The following is an 18,167-nucleotide window of genomic DNA, read 5'->3' as shown; positions in this document are numbered from 1 at the left end:
CCAGATGGGAGTGGTACCTCTCTGCTCCCACCTGGGCCTGTGCCAGGATCCAAAATGGTCGTTATGACCTCTAGCAGTATTCTCATGGTATTACTGTTAGAGGCCATCTTTCTGTACAAGGAGAAAATCTTATATGGAAGGATGCCATCTACTGGTAGTACTGTGAAACTACCACGAGGTATCATGACAGCCATTTGGATCCCAGCACTGTCCCAGATGAGAACAGAGGGGTACCATAGTTGCCGGGTTCTACTGAAGACCCCGGGGGGATGGATGGGCTGTGGAGGAACATGGTTTGATTTGAGAGAGAATAGGTTGGGATATGGCACTTTGGTGGGGGGAGATGTGTTGGTGGAGGCGGGGGGACAGAAGTGGAGTAGATATGTCCAGAATTAAAAAGAGGGTAGATATGACCAAGGAGGGAGGGGATATGTGGGGGCTGTTAAAAGGGTGGCTGGATGGGATTTGAAGTGCATCGGGAAGTGGCTGGATGGTGTTGAGAGGTGGATCAGACAATGGGAGGAAGTGGTGCTATGGAACTTATTGTGACAGCAGTCTCACTACTGGACTGCTGATAGTGTGGCTGCAATAAATGCCTTCTCTTGAGATGGTGGAAGCGAAGCCACGCTTTCAGTAGTCATGACATTTTTACAACCTTCCAGTCATGTCCACACACTGCCCATTTCCATGTTAAGCAGCTAGCGTGGGTTTTTAACTCTCTTAGCTGGTTTAATAGTACAGGTCTGTGCTGGCATCTACCATATGGTAAAACCCGTGTTAACTGCTTAATGCAGCTTAGTAAAAAGGCCTCTTAATGGGAGATGAAATTTAAATGGATTTTAGAAGCAGCCTATCAACAATTGAAAATGTGTATTTTTTGTACAGATGTTACCACTTGCCAATTTTGGGGGAAATCCATACAGGGCACCTATGACAAAGTCCCTATTTAGAAAAGTAAAAGAGGTGCCTAACCTTTGTGTAAATCCCCATGCTTAAATAAGGCACGGATCCCCATTATTCTATAACAGCGCCCATAAATTGTGGGAAACCTCCCGCTTGGCCCATGACCCTCTCAAGGCTGCGCCCCCTTTTTGAACCCATGCCTAAATTTACACGCATAAATTTTAATTAAATCTACTTAGCACCAATAACTTGGTTTATCCACTCCTTCCCTATCTGAGATAATATTTAACCATCTCTCTGACCTCATGTGCAACTTTCTTTCAATTAGTCACCTTACTTTCTTACTCTTCTTACTCTCTTACCTATCTATGGGGTCCTTTTACAAAGGCGCGCTGAAAAATGGCCTGGAGTAGTCTAGGCACAGGTTTTGGGCGCATGCAGAATCATTTGTAAAAAAAGGCCTTTTAAAATTTTTTGCCAAAAATGGACGTGTGGCAAAATCAAAATTGTCGCATGTCCATTTTGGGTCTGAGACCTTACCGCCAGCCATAGACCTAGCGGTAAAGAATTTGGGCGGTAATGACCTGTTACGTATTATTGTTGACATTATAAGTAGTACACTATTGTATACTTTGTAGTTATTTGAATATTTTTACTACTGTAATTGTGTATTGCTCGTTTGATTTATTCTTAAAATACACCGCCTTGAGTGAATTCCTTCAAAAAGGCAGTAAATAAGTCCTAATAAATAATAACCTTCTTGTTAAGGCCAATTATTGGTGCTAATTGGCTTGTTATTCAGTTAAATTTTGTGTGTAAATTGGTTGTGCACCCAAATTTGCACGTACAATTTTTAGCGACTTTTATAGAATTTGGAGGATAATGAACTAGGAAATCTGTACATACTATCCCTTTAAAAACTGATGTAACTTATGCTCATACTTGATGTACACGTTAGGTAGCTTGGGAGTCCTTTTACCAAGCCACGGTAAAAAGTGGCCTTCGGTAGTGCGAGTGCATCTTTTGGGGGGGCGCTGGACAATTTTGTACCACATGTAGAAAAAAGGGCCTTTTTTAAGGGGCCAGAAAATGGATGTGCACTAAAATTGAAACCAGCGTGCATCCATTTTCAGCCTGAGACCTTACCGCCACCCGTTGACCTAGCGGTAAGGGCTCACGCACTACATGCACAGTGACTGGTTGGCACATGCCAACTGCCGATTAACAAAGGAAACGCCGTGTGTGGTAGGAAATTTTTAAAAAATTTGGCTCTGCGTTATGGGCACGTTCCAAATCCAAAATTACCACCAGGGGGACACGTTAGCCTGCTGGTAGTCTCATTTTGGTGTGCACTGCATGCACATAGAGCCTCTCACGCCTTTGAAAAAGAGGTCCCTTATAGCATTCCTGTCCCTCTAGATAGGTGCGTACAAGGGCCAAGTGATGGAACTGTTGTACCTTTAGATCTTGCATTGCTCCTAAATTAAGTTCAAAAAAGAATGAGAGGACTAACCATGCAGACCAAGACAGTTCCCCACAAGTTGCTCAGAAGCATCTGACATGCCCCAGTGTAAACTGGATAAGAAATTTCAGTTCTCCAGAGCTCTCAAATAATTGATAATAAATGAATCATCTGTACAGTAGTAATTTATGAATGATTTCTTCCAGAAACAAATATGTACTAGTGCTTTATTGTATAACATTCTTAGATCTGAGCATGTATAGAAGCAGTACTGTAATATATGTTTACCTCTTTCTCAGCAGTGTAAATATTAGGCCTTGCTTTCAGAATCCTATAATATTAATCCAAGAATCTAGCTGAGTTGACTGTGCATGAAATGGAAATTTTTTGGCTAATGTCCTGATATAAAATGTTAATAATGACTTTCTCCTTTTCTTCACACCCATTTTCTCCTCATCCTTCTGTTGTTTTCTTTTGTTTCTCTTCTACCTGTGGTTGCCCTGCATGTTTGGAGTTTTGTTTTGCTTTGTTTTTGGTTGTTTTTGGCAATTCCTCTGTTTTCTACAGTGTGATCAAGATCAGTGCATTCAGGAGCACCAAATTCGTTTTGCAGGCTGCAGCCACACCACTGCTACAACTGAGCCCAGCATAATTGGTGGTGATGAACCGCCTTTGCCAGAAAAACCACTATCGGTGCACCTTGTGCCACCTTAGCTCATGGACAACCAACACCTCCATCGTCCATTGCCAAATCTTACAGCGGAAACTGTTTTAACAGACATGATCCCACTGAAAGAGGAGTATGAAGGTCACCAGTTTCTTACACCTGAGGAAGCCCCCTCACCGCCTGGTATGCTGCCGGCAGGCAGCCCTATCACTCACAGCCATACAATGCACATGTTGAACCTCGCCAGCCAGGACTCTTTACACGAAGACTCAGTACGTGGGCTTGTGAAGCTCAGTTCTGTTTGACCAACGCGACCACTTCGCATTCCCAGGGAGCAAGATTTTACCGGCTGTGCCACTCTGACATCAGGGCAGTTTTACCAACAACCAAGAATTTATACTTTCACTGTAAGATTTGTAATGTTGCTTGTTCCGTACCATGCCAACTTGCCCATCTGCGGTGGCAGAATCTACTTATGGGAAATGGACACCCTTACCTACAAAAAAACAAAATGATTTTCAACAACTAGGTTGTTAGTGACTTTGTTTTGTGAATGACCTTTCTTGGGGTAGAGGGAGGTGGGTAAAGTTAACTGGACAAGTTCAAAGAGCGACATTCTGAATTTGTCATACCGTGTGTTTATGCTCCTGTAATGCACACTTGTCGAGGTTTACAGCAGTTTTGGGCAGAGCAATCTGCACTTAAGTGTTATGATAAAGCTAATATTTGAAATAACAGTTTACCATTCCATTTTTATAATAATAATAATGATAATATTAAAGGCTGCAGGTGTGGTTTTGCATGCCACTCTAAGGTATGTGTTCCAGTGCTGTTGGTATTAAAAAGGAAGTGCTGCTTTTTCTTTTTTTTTTATTTTAAATGTGTTTGAATGTGCTGGTTTATTTAAAGACAATGCACCAAATAAATAATGGACAATATTACTACTTTTCTACATATTAAACTTTATTATGAAATGATCAGTGGGTCCAGGAAATTAATTCCTGCAGAGTCTGCATATAACATATCGTTTGGTCATATGTGCAAGTGTTCTTCAAACATACCACGGACTCTTTCTCCTCGTAACGCAATGAGATTGCCTATAGACACCTAATAAAGTTACAATCTTATATCCTTACCTCACTGAAAACAGAATAAATACAAATTGTATGACTTACTTTAAGGGTTTGTTAGGGAAAGGGATGGAGTGTCTAGCAAACTTTCATGTTTAAGTCATTTTTATTGAGCAAAACAGTAACAGAGTCCGAAGAGTGTACATACAAATTTTTCTGACTTACAACTTCAATCCTTCAACATTCTCACACACCTTGGGTTATTTCTTTTTTTGTTATTTCCACCCCTCCCTCCCCTATTTCGTGCTTAGTGCATTCATCTGCTTATAAAACATAACAATTAACAACGTATCATTGTTTCCTGTCTCCATTCCCCTGAATCTTTTAACCCTCCCCTCACCCACCCTGTTCCAACCCCAGCCCAACTTCCTCTATCATTCCTTGCAATGCAGAAATCTTCAAAAGTTCAGCAGATAGCTGCGTACCGCAGGCTGGCAAACTTTTAATGTCAGGAAGGAAACTTTGGACCTGGGGACATGGTTCTCAGCTATTTTCCAATTAGGTTTGTATAATAGTGGCATGTTTATGGAAAATACAGGATACAAATAATTTGACCATAAGTGTTCAAGGTGCTTGAATTATCTTTATAATTTAAGCTGCTATAGCCAAGGAAATTATGTTGTATTGTTTATCTTTCCTCTGCATGGTGGCTCTTTTTAATTAAAGCTAGAGTCTAGCCAGTCTGCCCATCTAGTTGCACGTCAGTACAGACACACTTCTACAAGTCTTCTGTATGTGCTGTCGTCAAACAGGTGGTTCATGATTCATGGCAGCCTCCAGCTCAATGGATGGTGTTGTCATGGGCAAAGCTGAACCTAGGGGCCCTTTTACAAAGGTGCAGGAGGGCTAATGCGCAGGTAGCACGCACCCATTCGAAACTACTGCCGGGGTAGCGCTTATGCCCGGTGATAATTCTGAGTTTGGCACACGATGAATCTCATGGTTGAAAATAATTTTCTACCATGGGGGGGGGGGCATTCCTGATGGTAACTGGCAGCGCACCCACGTTGAATTGAGCTGTACGGTTACCACATGGATAACACATGAGCCCTTACCGCTAGGTCAACGGGTGGCGGTAAGGGCTGAGGCCATAATTAGACACACGCTAGTTTTAATATTAGCGCAGGCCCATTTCTCGGTCCATTAAAAAATAGCCTTTTTCCCAGCCGTGGTAAACAATGGCCCAGTGTGCACCGAAAAGACGCGCCCACACTAACACAGGCCACTTTGTACAGCAGCTTTGTAAAAGGAGCCCCTGAAGAGTTAAAGAAGTCAGTATTCAACAGCACATATGTGGTTGTCAGAGGGGCCGGCCACCTACATGCTTTTTTTTTTTTTAACATTTTTCCTGGGGTGGCATATGGGAGGGTGGTTGATGCTTTTGTGGATGGGGCAGCAGTGGCAGTTTGGGTGGCTGCTTGAGAAGCGGCCCAGAAGCATTGGGCCACTATTTAATGACCTGAAGTTCCCAGGCAGTGTAAACAACTTTGCTTATAAGGTTGATCATAAGCAGCCTTATTTATGTACCATGTGAGTGACTACCTTGTGGTACTGAGATACTGCAGGTTAGTCACTCCTGTGGTAAATTAAGGTGCTGTTAAAAAAACCCAGCTTTTACCACACCTTAATAAATATTCTCCTTAATGCTATTTTATGAAGGCTTGGATGGAATCCACTTGATTGTTTTTATTAGGGAGACTATAATTTTTAATAAAAAAAAGCATGCCAGGGGTGGCACCACTTAGTCATATAGGGCTTGATATTCACAGTGATTTAAGCAGCAGGAGAGGCTCCTGCCCGCTTAAATCACCTAGGGCTGCCTAACCCCTAATAGCGACAGTAAATCAGGAAGTGCCACATTATGTCAGCTCTGACCACCCATTAAAAAAATGGGCAGGTTATAGGTGGTACAGGGGGTGACATTGGGGCAGAGCTGGTATTTATGTGGGTGCTGGCAATATTCAATGTCAGTACCCACGTAGCTAAGCAGCTCAAAGCTGTCCTAATTCAGCCCCCTTAGCTATGCGGGTGCCAGCACTGAATAATGCTGACACCCATATAATATATATTTTTTAGAGCTCACAATCCCCTCCTGCCCCCCCAAAAAAGCATCCTCTATCTTTCCCTCCCTCCTGTGCCATAAAGAAGACCCTGACCCCCATTTCCTTCCCCCAACCTCTCCCCTCCTCCCAGCAGTCTAGGTAGGTCCAGTGGGCCTACTTTAGCTTCCTGTTGCACCAGTGGGGCATTGGGGGAGGAATGAAGCCCCCTTGCTCTTGCCAATAGTGGCTGCCTCTGTAAAATGGCTGCTGCAACTTCTCATGGCAGTCTTGCAGTGAAAGGCCAGCCGTAAAGAGCAGGAGTGAGGGGGCTTTGCTCCTGCCCCAGTGCCCCACTGGACTACCAGGAAGCACAGGTAGGCCTGGGGGCCTACCTAGATCACCAGGGTGTTTTGGGGTGGGGGTGATCTGAGTGGTGAGAGATCAGAACCTTCATGGCACAGGCTGGGGGAGGGGGATCGAGGCTCTTAAAAAGCCAAACTTATGTGGGTCCCGGCCAATATTCAGCCAGGGCCCACATAACTTTCTTATGCGGGCCCCGGATGAATATTGGCTGGAACCTGCATAAGCTCCAGCAGTCAGCCCCACTGGAGCCTGAACATGGTCTGGCACTGAATATCTGGGGCTTATGTAGTTGGCGACAGTGTTTATAAAACTGCTGACCGCTGCTGGCTGAATATTGGCCAGATAATATATGCATCAATATTTAGTTTATACACATTTTATTTATCTAAATAAAACATTTTGGTGGGCTGCACAAATAGCAGGTGCAATCTGAAATGTCTTTCAGGAACTTGTGACCTGAATTGGCCACTGTTGGAAGCGGGATACTGGGCTAGAGGGACCATTGGTCTGCCCCAGTATGGCCAGTCTTGTGTTCTTATACTCAGTGGGGCTACCTAATTGAATAGCATCATTGAATGTACATACAGCTTGAAACTACCTTAGATGTTATAAATTATACTTGCTCTGTGTACCTAAATATTGATCTAACAATGTATAAACTGCCATTTTTCTCTTTTGACTCTTAATATATATTAGGAAAGTATTGTTCTGCAGCCAAAAGCAAAGAAAGAATCAATCATCTCATACAGGAAGAATGATAACAATTTCTCAAATTCTGCAGACAGCCAAGTTTTCTGTTATCACCTTCTTTGCATATAATGACTCTCGGGCTCATTTTCAAAACAAAAAAGTGATAAGGTGGTAGAAGGATATTTTTCTCTCAAAAACATCCAAGTTGTGTTTTTCAACACCCCAATCCTATATAATAAAACTCACCCTCAACGTTCTGAGGACACTGACGTCACTGTCAGGTCCTCCGGGCACTTCCGGTTTGAAGCCTTCATGGTGGTGAAGCCACCGAAAACACTGTGCTGGGGCCCCGCCCTCGCATCAAACGTGATGACGTCGAGGGCAGAGCAATGTCAGCACATTGAAGGTGGTGCCGAGGTCTGCAACAATGGCGGATGAACGCCGACGGGGTGAGTAGCGATGGGGGGGAGGTCCGGAAGGAAACCATGCTAGCGCCCGTTTCATTGCCGCAAGAAACGGGCATGTTTTACTAGTTTTAGATGTTTTGCTCCACAGTTCATCCAAATTTCAAGAGGGCGTGTTGGGGTTGTATTTTGGGTGAGATGTGCAGCACCAAAAAGAGAGACATTTTTCTGCAGTAATAGAACAAAAGGAAAATGTCTAGAGCCAAAATTAAGATGTTTTTGGCTAGACCTGTTTCAGTCACGACTAAGTGAACTAAAGGTGCCCTAAACAACCACTGGAGAGATTAAGGCATAACCTACCTTATTCCCCACTGGCCCCCTCCCACCCCCCAAAGATATGAACGAAACAGTATTTACCAGTCTTTATGCCAACTTCAAATGCTATGGCAATCCTATTAGAGCAGCAAGCAGATCCCTGGAGTAGCCTAGTGGTCAGTGCAGTGGACTGTAGAGAAGGGGACCCTGGCCCATATCACACTCTAACTGGTACATTTGTGAAAAGTGTAAGCCCTCCAAAAAACATTAAATACCTATTGTATCTACATTTAGGTGACACCTGCAGCCGTAAAGGCTATTTCCGTGATGTACAGTTGGGTACAGTTGGTTTTTGGTGAATTTTAGAGGGCTCATAAGAGGGTAAGGGTGAGACCTTTTATGTAAAGCCCACTTTAGTCCCCCCCTAGGGTGCCCCAGTGCTCTGCTGGGATGTCTGTGTGGCCAGTCTACCAAGAATGCTGCCCCCCCCCCCCCCCATGCGTCCAAATAGCTTCTTTGTGTGTGTTTTTCCTATGGATGTTTTTTTTTTTTTCCAAAAATGGTCCTAAAAGATGGATGCACTGAGCACCAAAACACCTAGCAAATGGCCATTTTCGAAACAAAAAGTTGGATCGTTTTCTGGTTTGAAAATGGCCATGGTCTCTACTGGATTTTTGAACACTTTTCACAAAACAGCCAAAATCGGATTTAGACACCATATCGAAAATGCCCCTCTATAAGCTAGGTGAGGGTGGAAAAGAAAATTTCTATCATGGGTACCAATCCCAGAATGCTTGTTAAAGAATACTATCCATTTACTGGCTCCAGCCCTGAGTTGCACGCATTGGTTATAGAATAGTGCTTGGTACCGAAGTAGCGTTTACAGGCAAAATTCCTAATTCCATAATGTATCACACAAATAACACTTACATTTAGGTGCTAAAGTGATAGAATGATGGGGACAGAGGATCGTTTTAAAAATATTTTCGTGGGTAAAGCAGTGCTATACAGCCAGAAATAGCCTATTACTAAATTGCCAAACCAAGGGGCCCTTGGCCTGTGGTAGTTTAGACGCATGAAATTGGCGCGCTCTGGGCCATTTGTTACTGCGGCTGGGAAAAAAGGCTGTTTTTTTTATTGGAGCAGTAAATAGCCAAAAGTAGCACATGGCTATTTACTGCCTGAGCCTTTACTGCCACCCATTGACCTAGCGGTAAGGGCTCACGTGCTACTCATGCAGTAATCATGCAGCATGCGCCAATGTGGCCACACTGTCGATTACCATAGGGAATGCCCCCTGTGATAGAAAATAGAAAAATATTTTTACCTTGGGAAACAGTGCACACCAATTTCAAAACTACCACCAGGTGCCCGTGCTACCCTGGCGGTAGTGTCGATTTGATGCGCACTACCCACGCATTAGCTCTACCGCTGCTTATTAAAAGGCCCCCCCAAGGGTTGGGTTGGGGAAGGGTTTGCACTTAAGCATGCACATCTGAAAATTGAAGCATGTGTGTGTAATAGCAAATGTAAATATAAGGCCAGAGTTTCCCTGAGGTAGTGTGCACATCCTTTTTTACCCCTGTGCAAAGGTCTAAATTACGCAGACTGCTAGATTTTGAAATCAAATGTATATGGATACTTTCACTTTGAGAATTACCCCAGATTCAGTAAATGGCGCTCAGATTTAGACATTGGAGAAAATCTGTTCTAAGCGCTGTTCCTCTGGGCTGAGCACTCTTCGTAGACTAGCGCTCAGATCGCATTCCTGTCCCAACTTTGGGCGTGAGGACTTAGGCCAGCTGAAACCTGCTGTAAATCCTGGCGCACAATTTAGGCATGTAACCCCGGCATTCTAAGTATTTGGAATGTCCCTGATCTGGTCATGGCCCACCCCCTTTTGGGTTGTGCATAAGAGAGTGCAGAGTTAAAGAATAGCACTTAGGCAGATGCACATGCAAATACAAACTGGTGCCAATCAACATCAATTAGATATTAATCATTTTTATTAAAATATAATAAATATGTAATAAAATGTGGAGGAGTGGCCTAGTGGTTAGGGTGGTGGACTTTGGTCCTGGGGAACTGAGGAACTGAGTTTGATTCCCGGCAAAGGCAGCTCCTTGTGATTCTGGGCAAGTCACTTAACCCTCCATTGCCTATGTAAGCCGCATTGAGCCTGCCATGAGTGGGAAAGTGTGGGGTACAAATGTAACAAAAACAAAAAAAAAGAAGATAAGAGCAATGAAACCAGAAATGTGTACTTCATACAAAGTGCAGACTTCATACAAAGTGAAGTTCCACTAAACTCCCATCCCACCCTCCAGTAAAGATCAGGATCAAAGGAGAAATAACCAGGCTTCCACAGACTGACTAGAACCCTCCAAAAGAGGCTTAGCCGACCCCTCATAATGAATCAGCACCAATTAATGTCAATAATTGGTTGGACTCATTCGTTCGTGCGTGTATCTGGGTTGCGCATCCAAATTTGAGTGACCTATATAGAATCCAGGGGTATGTGTTTATCACAGGCCACGCAACTACACGTGGAGGGGCATAATCGAACGAAAATGTCGATCTCCATGGGCGTTTATCTCCGAGAACGGGTCCGTGAAGGGGCGGACCGAACCGTATTTTCGCAAAAAATAGACGTCCATGTTTTATTCGACAATTTGTGAGCTGGGCGTTTTTGTTTTTCAGCGATAATGAAAAATGAAAGCGCCCAGCTCAAAAACGAATAAATTCAAGGCATTTGTTCGTGGGAGGGGCCAGGATTCGTAGTGCACTGGTCCCCCTCACATGCCAGGACACCAACCGGGCACCCTAGGGGGCACTTTTACAAAAACAAAAAAAAAGGTAAAAGAGCTCCCAGGTGCATAGCACCCTTCCCTTGTGTGTTGAGCCCCCCCCCCAAATCCCCCTCAAAACCCACTGCCCACAAGTCTACACCATTACTATAGCCCTAAGGGGTGAAGGGGGGCACCTACATATGGGTACAGTGGGTTTGGGGGGTTGGACGACTAATAAGCATTAAGCAGCACAATTGTAACAGGTAGGGGAGGGATGGGCCTGGGTCCACCTGCCTGAAGTCCACTGCACCCCTAACAACTGCTCCAGGGACCTGCATACTGCTGCCAGGGAGGTGGGTATGACATTTGATGGTGAAAACAAAAAGTTGTGAAACATCATTTTTTTTGTGGTGGGAGGGGGTTAGTGACCACTGGGGGAGTCAGGGGAGGTCATCCCCGATTCCCTCTGGGGGTAATCTGGTCATTTAGGGCACTTTTTGGGGCCTTATTCGTGAAAAAACAGGGTCCAGGAAAAGTGCCCTACATTCTAGCTACAAACGCATACTTTTTTTCCATTATCGGCGAAAGGCGCCCATCTCTGTTCGGGTGTAAACCATGCCCCAGTCCCACCTTCACCACGCCTCTGACACGCCCTCGTCAACTTTGTACGCTTCCGCGATGGAGTGCAGTTGAAATCGTCCAAGTTTGGCTTTTGATTATACCGCGTTATTCGTTTTTGTGAGATAAACGTCCATCTCCCGATTTAGGTCGGAACTTGGGCGTTTTTCTCATTCGATTATAAGCAGGATAGGGACTCATTTTCAAAGCACTTAGACTTACAAACTTATGTGGGGGCGTATTTTCAAAGCACTTAGACTTACAAACTTATGTGGAGGTGTATTTTCAAAGCACTTAGACTTACATATGGAACGTTGTAAGTCTAAGTGCTTTGAAAATACGCGTAACTTTGTAAGTCTAAATGCTTTGAAAATGAGTGCCATGGTAACTGTATGGTCCATCCAGTCTGCCCAACAAGATAAATTCATAGTATAAGCTAGGATGTAATACTACATATGCATACTTGATCTTACGTAGTAATATAGTAAGTGACGGCAGATAAAGACCTGAGTAGTCCATCCAGTCTGCCCACTAGTCACATTCATTCTCAATTCAAGATTAAATCAACAATGAACGTGATATTATATATTTGATCATGGTCTTTCTTTGGTGTTTCTGGGATATAGACCGTAGAAGTTGCACTAAGGTCCCCATAAAGAATCGCTCTGTATTTTCACCTCGGTAAAATTTACCGATTTGGAAATATAGAGGGATTCCTAAAAGCAAATTGCATGCAAATGAGCTGCTTGCTGCTTTTACAAACAGCTCATTTGCATACAATAGGGGGGAAGCTGGTTGGTCAGCTGAGCATGCGCAGAACAACCAATCACTAATGCTCAGAGCAGCACTTGTATACGGCTTTCATGCATGCAAAGAAGCTGCGTGTTTGAAAGCTGATGTAGTTTTTTTCTTGTAACTGCAATAAGACTCTGAAATCTCTCTGCTAGAATGAAACAGCAAACAACAAGCCTCTCAACACTTTGGGCAGCTCTCTATAGAAGTGCATGACGCTCTCCATCTCTCCCTCCATGCTGCTTCAGCGAGCACCAGTCTCGCTCACAGCAGCAGCAGCAAGTCCTGCCCCTAGACAAAAGCAATCTCCTCATTTGGCAGCTATGTGATGGCTCACTGCTGAAGACTCATCGCACTTCACTGCTACTGGAGAGCGAGGTGAAGGGTGAGTGCCTGCAGGGCTGTTCTGGGCAATGAAGAACCAACAAAAAAAGGGTTTTCATCCTGACAATAGCAGGACAAGGCTGTTCCGGAGCATCTTGTTTCTCCCCACAGGTCCTTCTCCTCTTGCAGGAGTGGTAGGAGGACCCTTTGGAGCGGCTGTTGAGTATTTCGACCAGGAAACTGTCAGGACCGACAGACCAGACCTCCCATTACATTTTCAATGCTAAAGGTAGGGGCTACTTCTGTGCATCGCTCAGAAAACAGCTGTGTATCATTTTGCATGCACATTTGTATAGTAATTAGCTCATTATAATAGCTTTGCATACAATTTTCATTAGCTGCTACTGTGGCAGGAAAAGAGCTTGCAGAACCATTTTGTGTATGTCTGGATGAACTCTGTGCTCGCTAAACTGGCTAGAACCAGTGTAAAACCCACATTGCTGGCTCATTAGGTTTTGTGTATCTGGGTCTCAGTCCTTATGTTCCAACTACTAGAGTTGCTGTCAAAGCCCACTCTAGCCTATCTGAATCCATTTTGTTATTTGCAGGACACAGACCGTAAAAATCTGCCTGGCACTGTCCTCATGTTCCAAATTACCGGAGTTTCGTTTTAAGCTGTCTCCAGCCAATCCTAAACCGGATTGCTATATGCAGGACTTAGACCATACAAGCCAGCCCAGCACTGGCCTTAGTTGATACAGCCAGAGTTGCCATCTAAGTGCCACTTGACATGCAAACACATATGCAACCCTTAGTTTTGTTTTTGTATACCATTCATTTTCTAACTAGAGATCCTCTATGTTCAGGGCACAGACCGTAGAAGTCTGCCCAGCACTAGCCTTATTCTCCAACTACTGAAGCTGTCAGTGAAGCCCACTCCAGCCCATCCAAATCTCTCCAGCCACAATATGTGGCATGCATTTTTTCCTCTGGGGCAAGTTACAGTATTTGCTGTCACACGGCAATCTCTGTCACTGCACATTACCGTGGTGGGGCTTAGGTTCAGTAATTACTGCTTTATTGGACTCCTTCCCCTCCACCAATCCCAAATTCTTCTATCACACCCTGATCCTTTTTTCCTACTGCTTGTTCTAAAATGCTATCAGGTGTACACACTGCAATGCAGATCAACATAAGAGAGAGTCCCTGCTCAACAGAGCTTACAATCTATGATAATATATTTATTAGAGTTCAGGTTCTAAAAGCAGCCTAAAAAAAGTTAGTTTTTAAATTGGACTTGAATATGACCAAAGAGAGAGCATGATACACTGATTCAAGGAATCTAAACAACATAGGAACAGCCATACTGGGTCAGACCAATGGTCCTTCTAGCCCAGTATTCTGCTTCCAACAGTGGCCAATCCAGGTCCCAATTACCTGGCAAAATCCCCAACAGTAGCAAGATTCTCAGTAACAATCCCAGGGCAATCAGTGGCTTCCCCATGTCTATCTCAATAGCAGACTATGGACTTTTCTCCCAGGAACTTGTCCAAATCTTTTTTTAAACCCAGATATGCTAACAGATATTACCACATCCTCTGGCAATGAGTTCTAGAGCTTAACTATTAATTGAATTAAAAAGTATTTCCTCCTAGTACCATGTAACTTTATTGAGTGTCCCCTAGTCTGTTCCACTCGTATGGTGCAGCAAAGAAGGAAACCACAGAACTGGGAGTTGGCAATGGAGGAGAATGACACAGGTAAGAGTGACTGGCCTAATGAACAGAATTCAAGGGCGTAAGGAGAGGAAGAGAAGATAGATAATGAAGAGCTGCAGACAATACATTTGTAAATGAGAAATAGAAGCTTGAACAACGTGCAGAATAGAATAGGGAGCCAAAGTACTGAGTGGAGGAGAAAGTTGCATGTTTGCTGAATTTTGAATAGACTGTAGTGGGGAGATAGTTCAGCGACAAACTCATGAGAAGTGGGTTGCAGTAGTCTAATCAGGAAGTGATCAGAGAGTGGATGAGCATCTTAATACTATGTTCTAAAAGGAAGGAAGGAACAATTAACCATATTAGCAAGGAAGAAGAAAATGTTATAGCAGTGATTTGCATGTCTGTATAGGAGAAAGAGGCATCAGACCAAGGAAACTGGAAGGATGAGAATACTTCCATGGAGACAGAAAAAGAAGGGAATTGGGTTTGGGAGGAAAGATAAGTTGGCCATGTTAAGTTTAAAGCAGTGGCGGGATGTCCAGGTGGTGACATCAGACATGTAGGCTGAGATTTAAGATTTGATTCTTGATGAAACATCTGATGTAAAGAGAAATTGAGATCTGGGAACCATCAGTGTAAACATGGTACTGAAAGCCATGGGAAAAGATCAAAGCACTGAGAGAATTAGTGTGTGAATTCTCTCAAAAAGGCAGTAAATAAATCCTAATAAATAAATAATAAATAAAATAAGGGCCCAGGACAGAGCTCTGAGCTACACTAATTGATAACAGTAAAGTGTTTGAGGAAGAACCATTACAAGAAACACTAAGGGAATAATTTGATACATTTTCATGTGTATGTAGTCTTATAAAATACCAATGTCATAAAGGTACGCTCTATGACATGATAAATGCATACTTTGCCAGTTGGCATGTACAGAGGAAGAGTTTACTCGAAGTGCAGAACAAAGCTCTCAAATACATATGTGTATTACAAAATATGCTAATCTGTGTGCATAGTTAAAAAAGTATAAGTGCAGACAGGTAGGCTTGCTAAAGGGCAGGTGTAAATATCAGTGCCTGACATGATTTCTGTCATGCTAGTAGTTTATAAAGACATATATTGTTACCTATTTACCTTTATAAAGTAGAGCCTGAATAGGTGTCTACTTACTCTTTGAAGCTACGCCCTGTTATAAAATTACCCCCCCCCCCCCAAAAAAAAAGTATAATGATCAAAATACTTTTGAAATTCAATTGAATACAGTATGCCAGTGATTAGACTGTGATCAATGGTGTGAAAAGCAGCAGATAGGTCAAGGAGGGTGAGGACTGATTAAAGGCCTTTGGTCTCTGTCATAAAGAAATTACTGGAGACTTTGTGAAGAACAGTTCCTGTGGAATGTAGAGGGAGAAAGCCAGCCTGGGGTGGATATAAAACTCAGATGAAAAAGTCAAGGCAGAAATGGTGACTGACACGTAGTAGTTTAGAAATAGAAAAGAGGAGGGAACAATAGGGATGATACCAGGGCAGCTAAGGTCCAATTATTATTATTATTATTTTGTGGAGGAGTGTTGTGATCACAGCATGTTTGAAGGAAGAGGGAACAGTCAGTCAATGGAGGATGTAACAAATGGAGGATATAACTGCAGGAGAGAGGGAACTGAGGAATGAGATCAGAGGAATAACTAGTGAGTTTAGGATGGGAGGTGGGCATTTTCCTCTTCTCTGATTTCAAAAAAGGAACAAAGCGTTGTAGGAGTTAAAGAAAGGAGATGTGTATGAATTGGACGAATAAGCGGTGGCCTGATGGAGTTCCATAGTTAATCTAGTGAATCCTCTTAGTGTGGTAAAGAATCTTTGGAAGTTGGCAGCAACAGTGTTCACCAGGTAGACATATATTAATCTTGCTTAACAAATGTAACAGCAGAGCAAAAGGAGGTGAGACAGGGATGGGAGTTTTCCATCCCTTACAAGATGGGGGAGGGGCAAGAGTGTCCCCGAATAGAGGAGACTGTAAGAAGAAAGTGTCTAGTCAAAATTGACTGACAATATTGTAGAGGAAAGAAGAGATGAAATAGTATTGCGCAGACATGGATATTCCTAAGGTGTTGCTAGTGATTACACAAAACTGTGGGGAGGATGCAGATGGTGAAAGTTATAACTTGATCAGAGAACAGAGAGAGCAATTGGAAGAAAACAGTAGGTCAAAACAGTAGCTATGCTAGTGAGTGGAAGAAGTAGTGCATGGTTGTAGATCACATGAACTTTTAAAAAAATAAATTTGTATTGAAAAAGAAAACAACAATACAACAAGGTTAACATAACATTTTCAGTTCCTTTTCTCTCATATCCCACATCCCACAACCCAAAACCCACAACCCACCCACTTCCCTTTCCCCATGACAGATGAACTGAAGTTCCAGGCTTGGTGATCAAATGAAGTTAAAGCAAGGATCTTGAGCAACAGTCAGAGGTATCATCACCATGAAACAAGTTATCAAGAATAAGGGAAGGAGAAGATGGTTCAAAGAAGAAGGAAAGCCAGGAATCAAAGTCAGCATGGAAGGTGGAGGAGGATGATAGATGACAGCCAAATGGAGTGAAAGTGAAGTGAAAAGAGGGATACAGTGAGCCAGGAATGGGTTTGAGGTGGAAGAAGGGGTTAAAACCCATGGGAGGGGGGAAGTAGCAGCACAATAGTACCACCATGACCTACCTAACATGGAGGGGCATTTTTGAAAGAAACATCTAAGTCAAAATTTGGACGTTTTACAAAGACATCCAAATTCCAAACCGGGAAGAAGGTCATTTTCGAAAAAGATGGACATCCATCTTTTGTGTTCGAAAATACCATGGGCGTCCTGTGATTGGACGTTTTGCGATTTGGATGTCTTTGATTTTCGGCCAATTTCAGAAAAAAAAATGTTCAAGTGTAAAACGTCCAAATTCAAGCCATTGGGACATAGGAGGAGCCAGCATTTTTAGTAGACTGGTCCCCCTGGCATCCCAGGAAAGCAATAGGGGACCCTAGGGGGCACTGCATTGGACTTCATAAAATGCTCCCAGGTACACATCTGACCATTGCTTCCTTACTTTGTGTGCTGAGCCCCCCCCAACCCCCCAAAACCCACTACCCCCAACTGTACACCACTACCATAGCCCTTACAGGTGAAGGGGGCACCTATAGGTGGGTACAGTGAATTTCTGGTAAGTTTTGGAGAGCTCACAGTTTCCTCCACAAGTGTAACAGGTAGGGGAGGTATGGTCCTAGGTCCACCTGTCTGAAGTTCACTGCACCTACTCCTAAACTACTCCAGGGACCTGCATGCTGCTGTCATGGCCCTGAGTATGACATCTGAAGCTGGCTTAGAGGCTGGCAAGTAATGCTCCTCAACACTCTTTTTGGGGGTGGGAGGAGGTTAGTTACCACTGGGGGAGTAAGGGGAGGTTATCCCTGATTCCCTCCAGTGGTCATCTGGTCATTTGGGGCACCTTTTTGTGCCTTATTCATAAGAAAAACAGGTCTAGCTCAAAACGTCAAAGTTTTAGTGCTGGACGTTTTTGCTTTGTTCCATTATGGCTGAAAGACATCCAAGTCTTAGGAACGTCCAAGTCCCACCTTGAACACACCCCTGATATGCCCACTTGAGAGTCGGACATCCTTCTGACGGACTTCGGAGAAAGACGTCCAAAATGAGGTTTCTATTATACCAATTTGGACGTTTCTGTGAGATGGACGTCCAAATGCTGATTTATGTCACTTTTTGGACGTCCATCTCTTTCGAAAATGAGCCTGATAGTGTATTAGAGAAATGATTGCTGTTGCTGCTCTTTGTTATTTAATTCTTAGGGGGAAGCCAGGTCTCAGTCAAAGCAACAAGATGGAGAGCACAAACGATAAAGAGGTCATGAATGTTGGCTGTCTGACTAGAAATAGAGCAGGT

The 18,167-nt window shown here is 43.5% G+C and overlaps 1 protein-coding gene across 1 annotated transcript in view; it reads left to right on the top strand.

Annotated features, from left to right (window-relative positions):
* LOC115464694 (probable palmitoyltransferase ZDHHC14) overlaps positions 1 to 3,079 on the top strand; it is a 238,743-nt gene extending 235,664 nt beyond the window's left edge. The window contains exon 13 of the mRNA XM_030195052.1: positions 2,933 to 3,079. Within this exon, the coding sequence (XP_030050912.1) occupies positions 2,933 to 3,079 (147 nt within the window). The remainder of the gene's footprint in view (positions 1 to 2,932) is intronic.
* The last annotated feature ends 15,088 nt before the right edge of the window (positions 3,080 to 18,167 follow it).

The sequence above is a fragment of the Microcaecilia unicolor genome, chromosome 3 (assembly GCF_901765095.1).
Source record: "Microcaecilia unicolor chromosome 3, aMicUni1.1, whole genome shotgun sequence".
Lineage (NCBI taxonomy): Eukaryota > Metazoa > Chordata > Amphibia > Gymnophiona > Siphonopidae > Microcaecilia > Microcaecilia unicolor.
The sequence above is the reverse complement of the archived record's forward strand: the minus strand, read 5'-3'. Positions and strand labels throughout refer to the sequence as shown.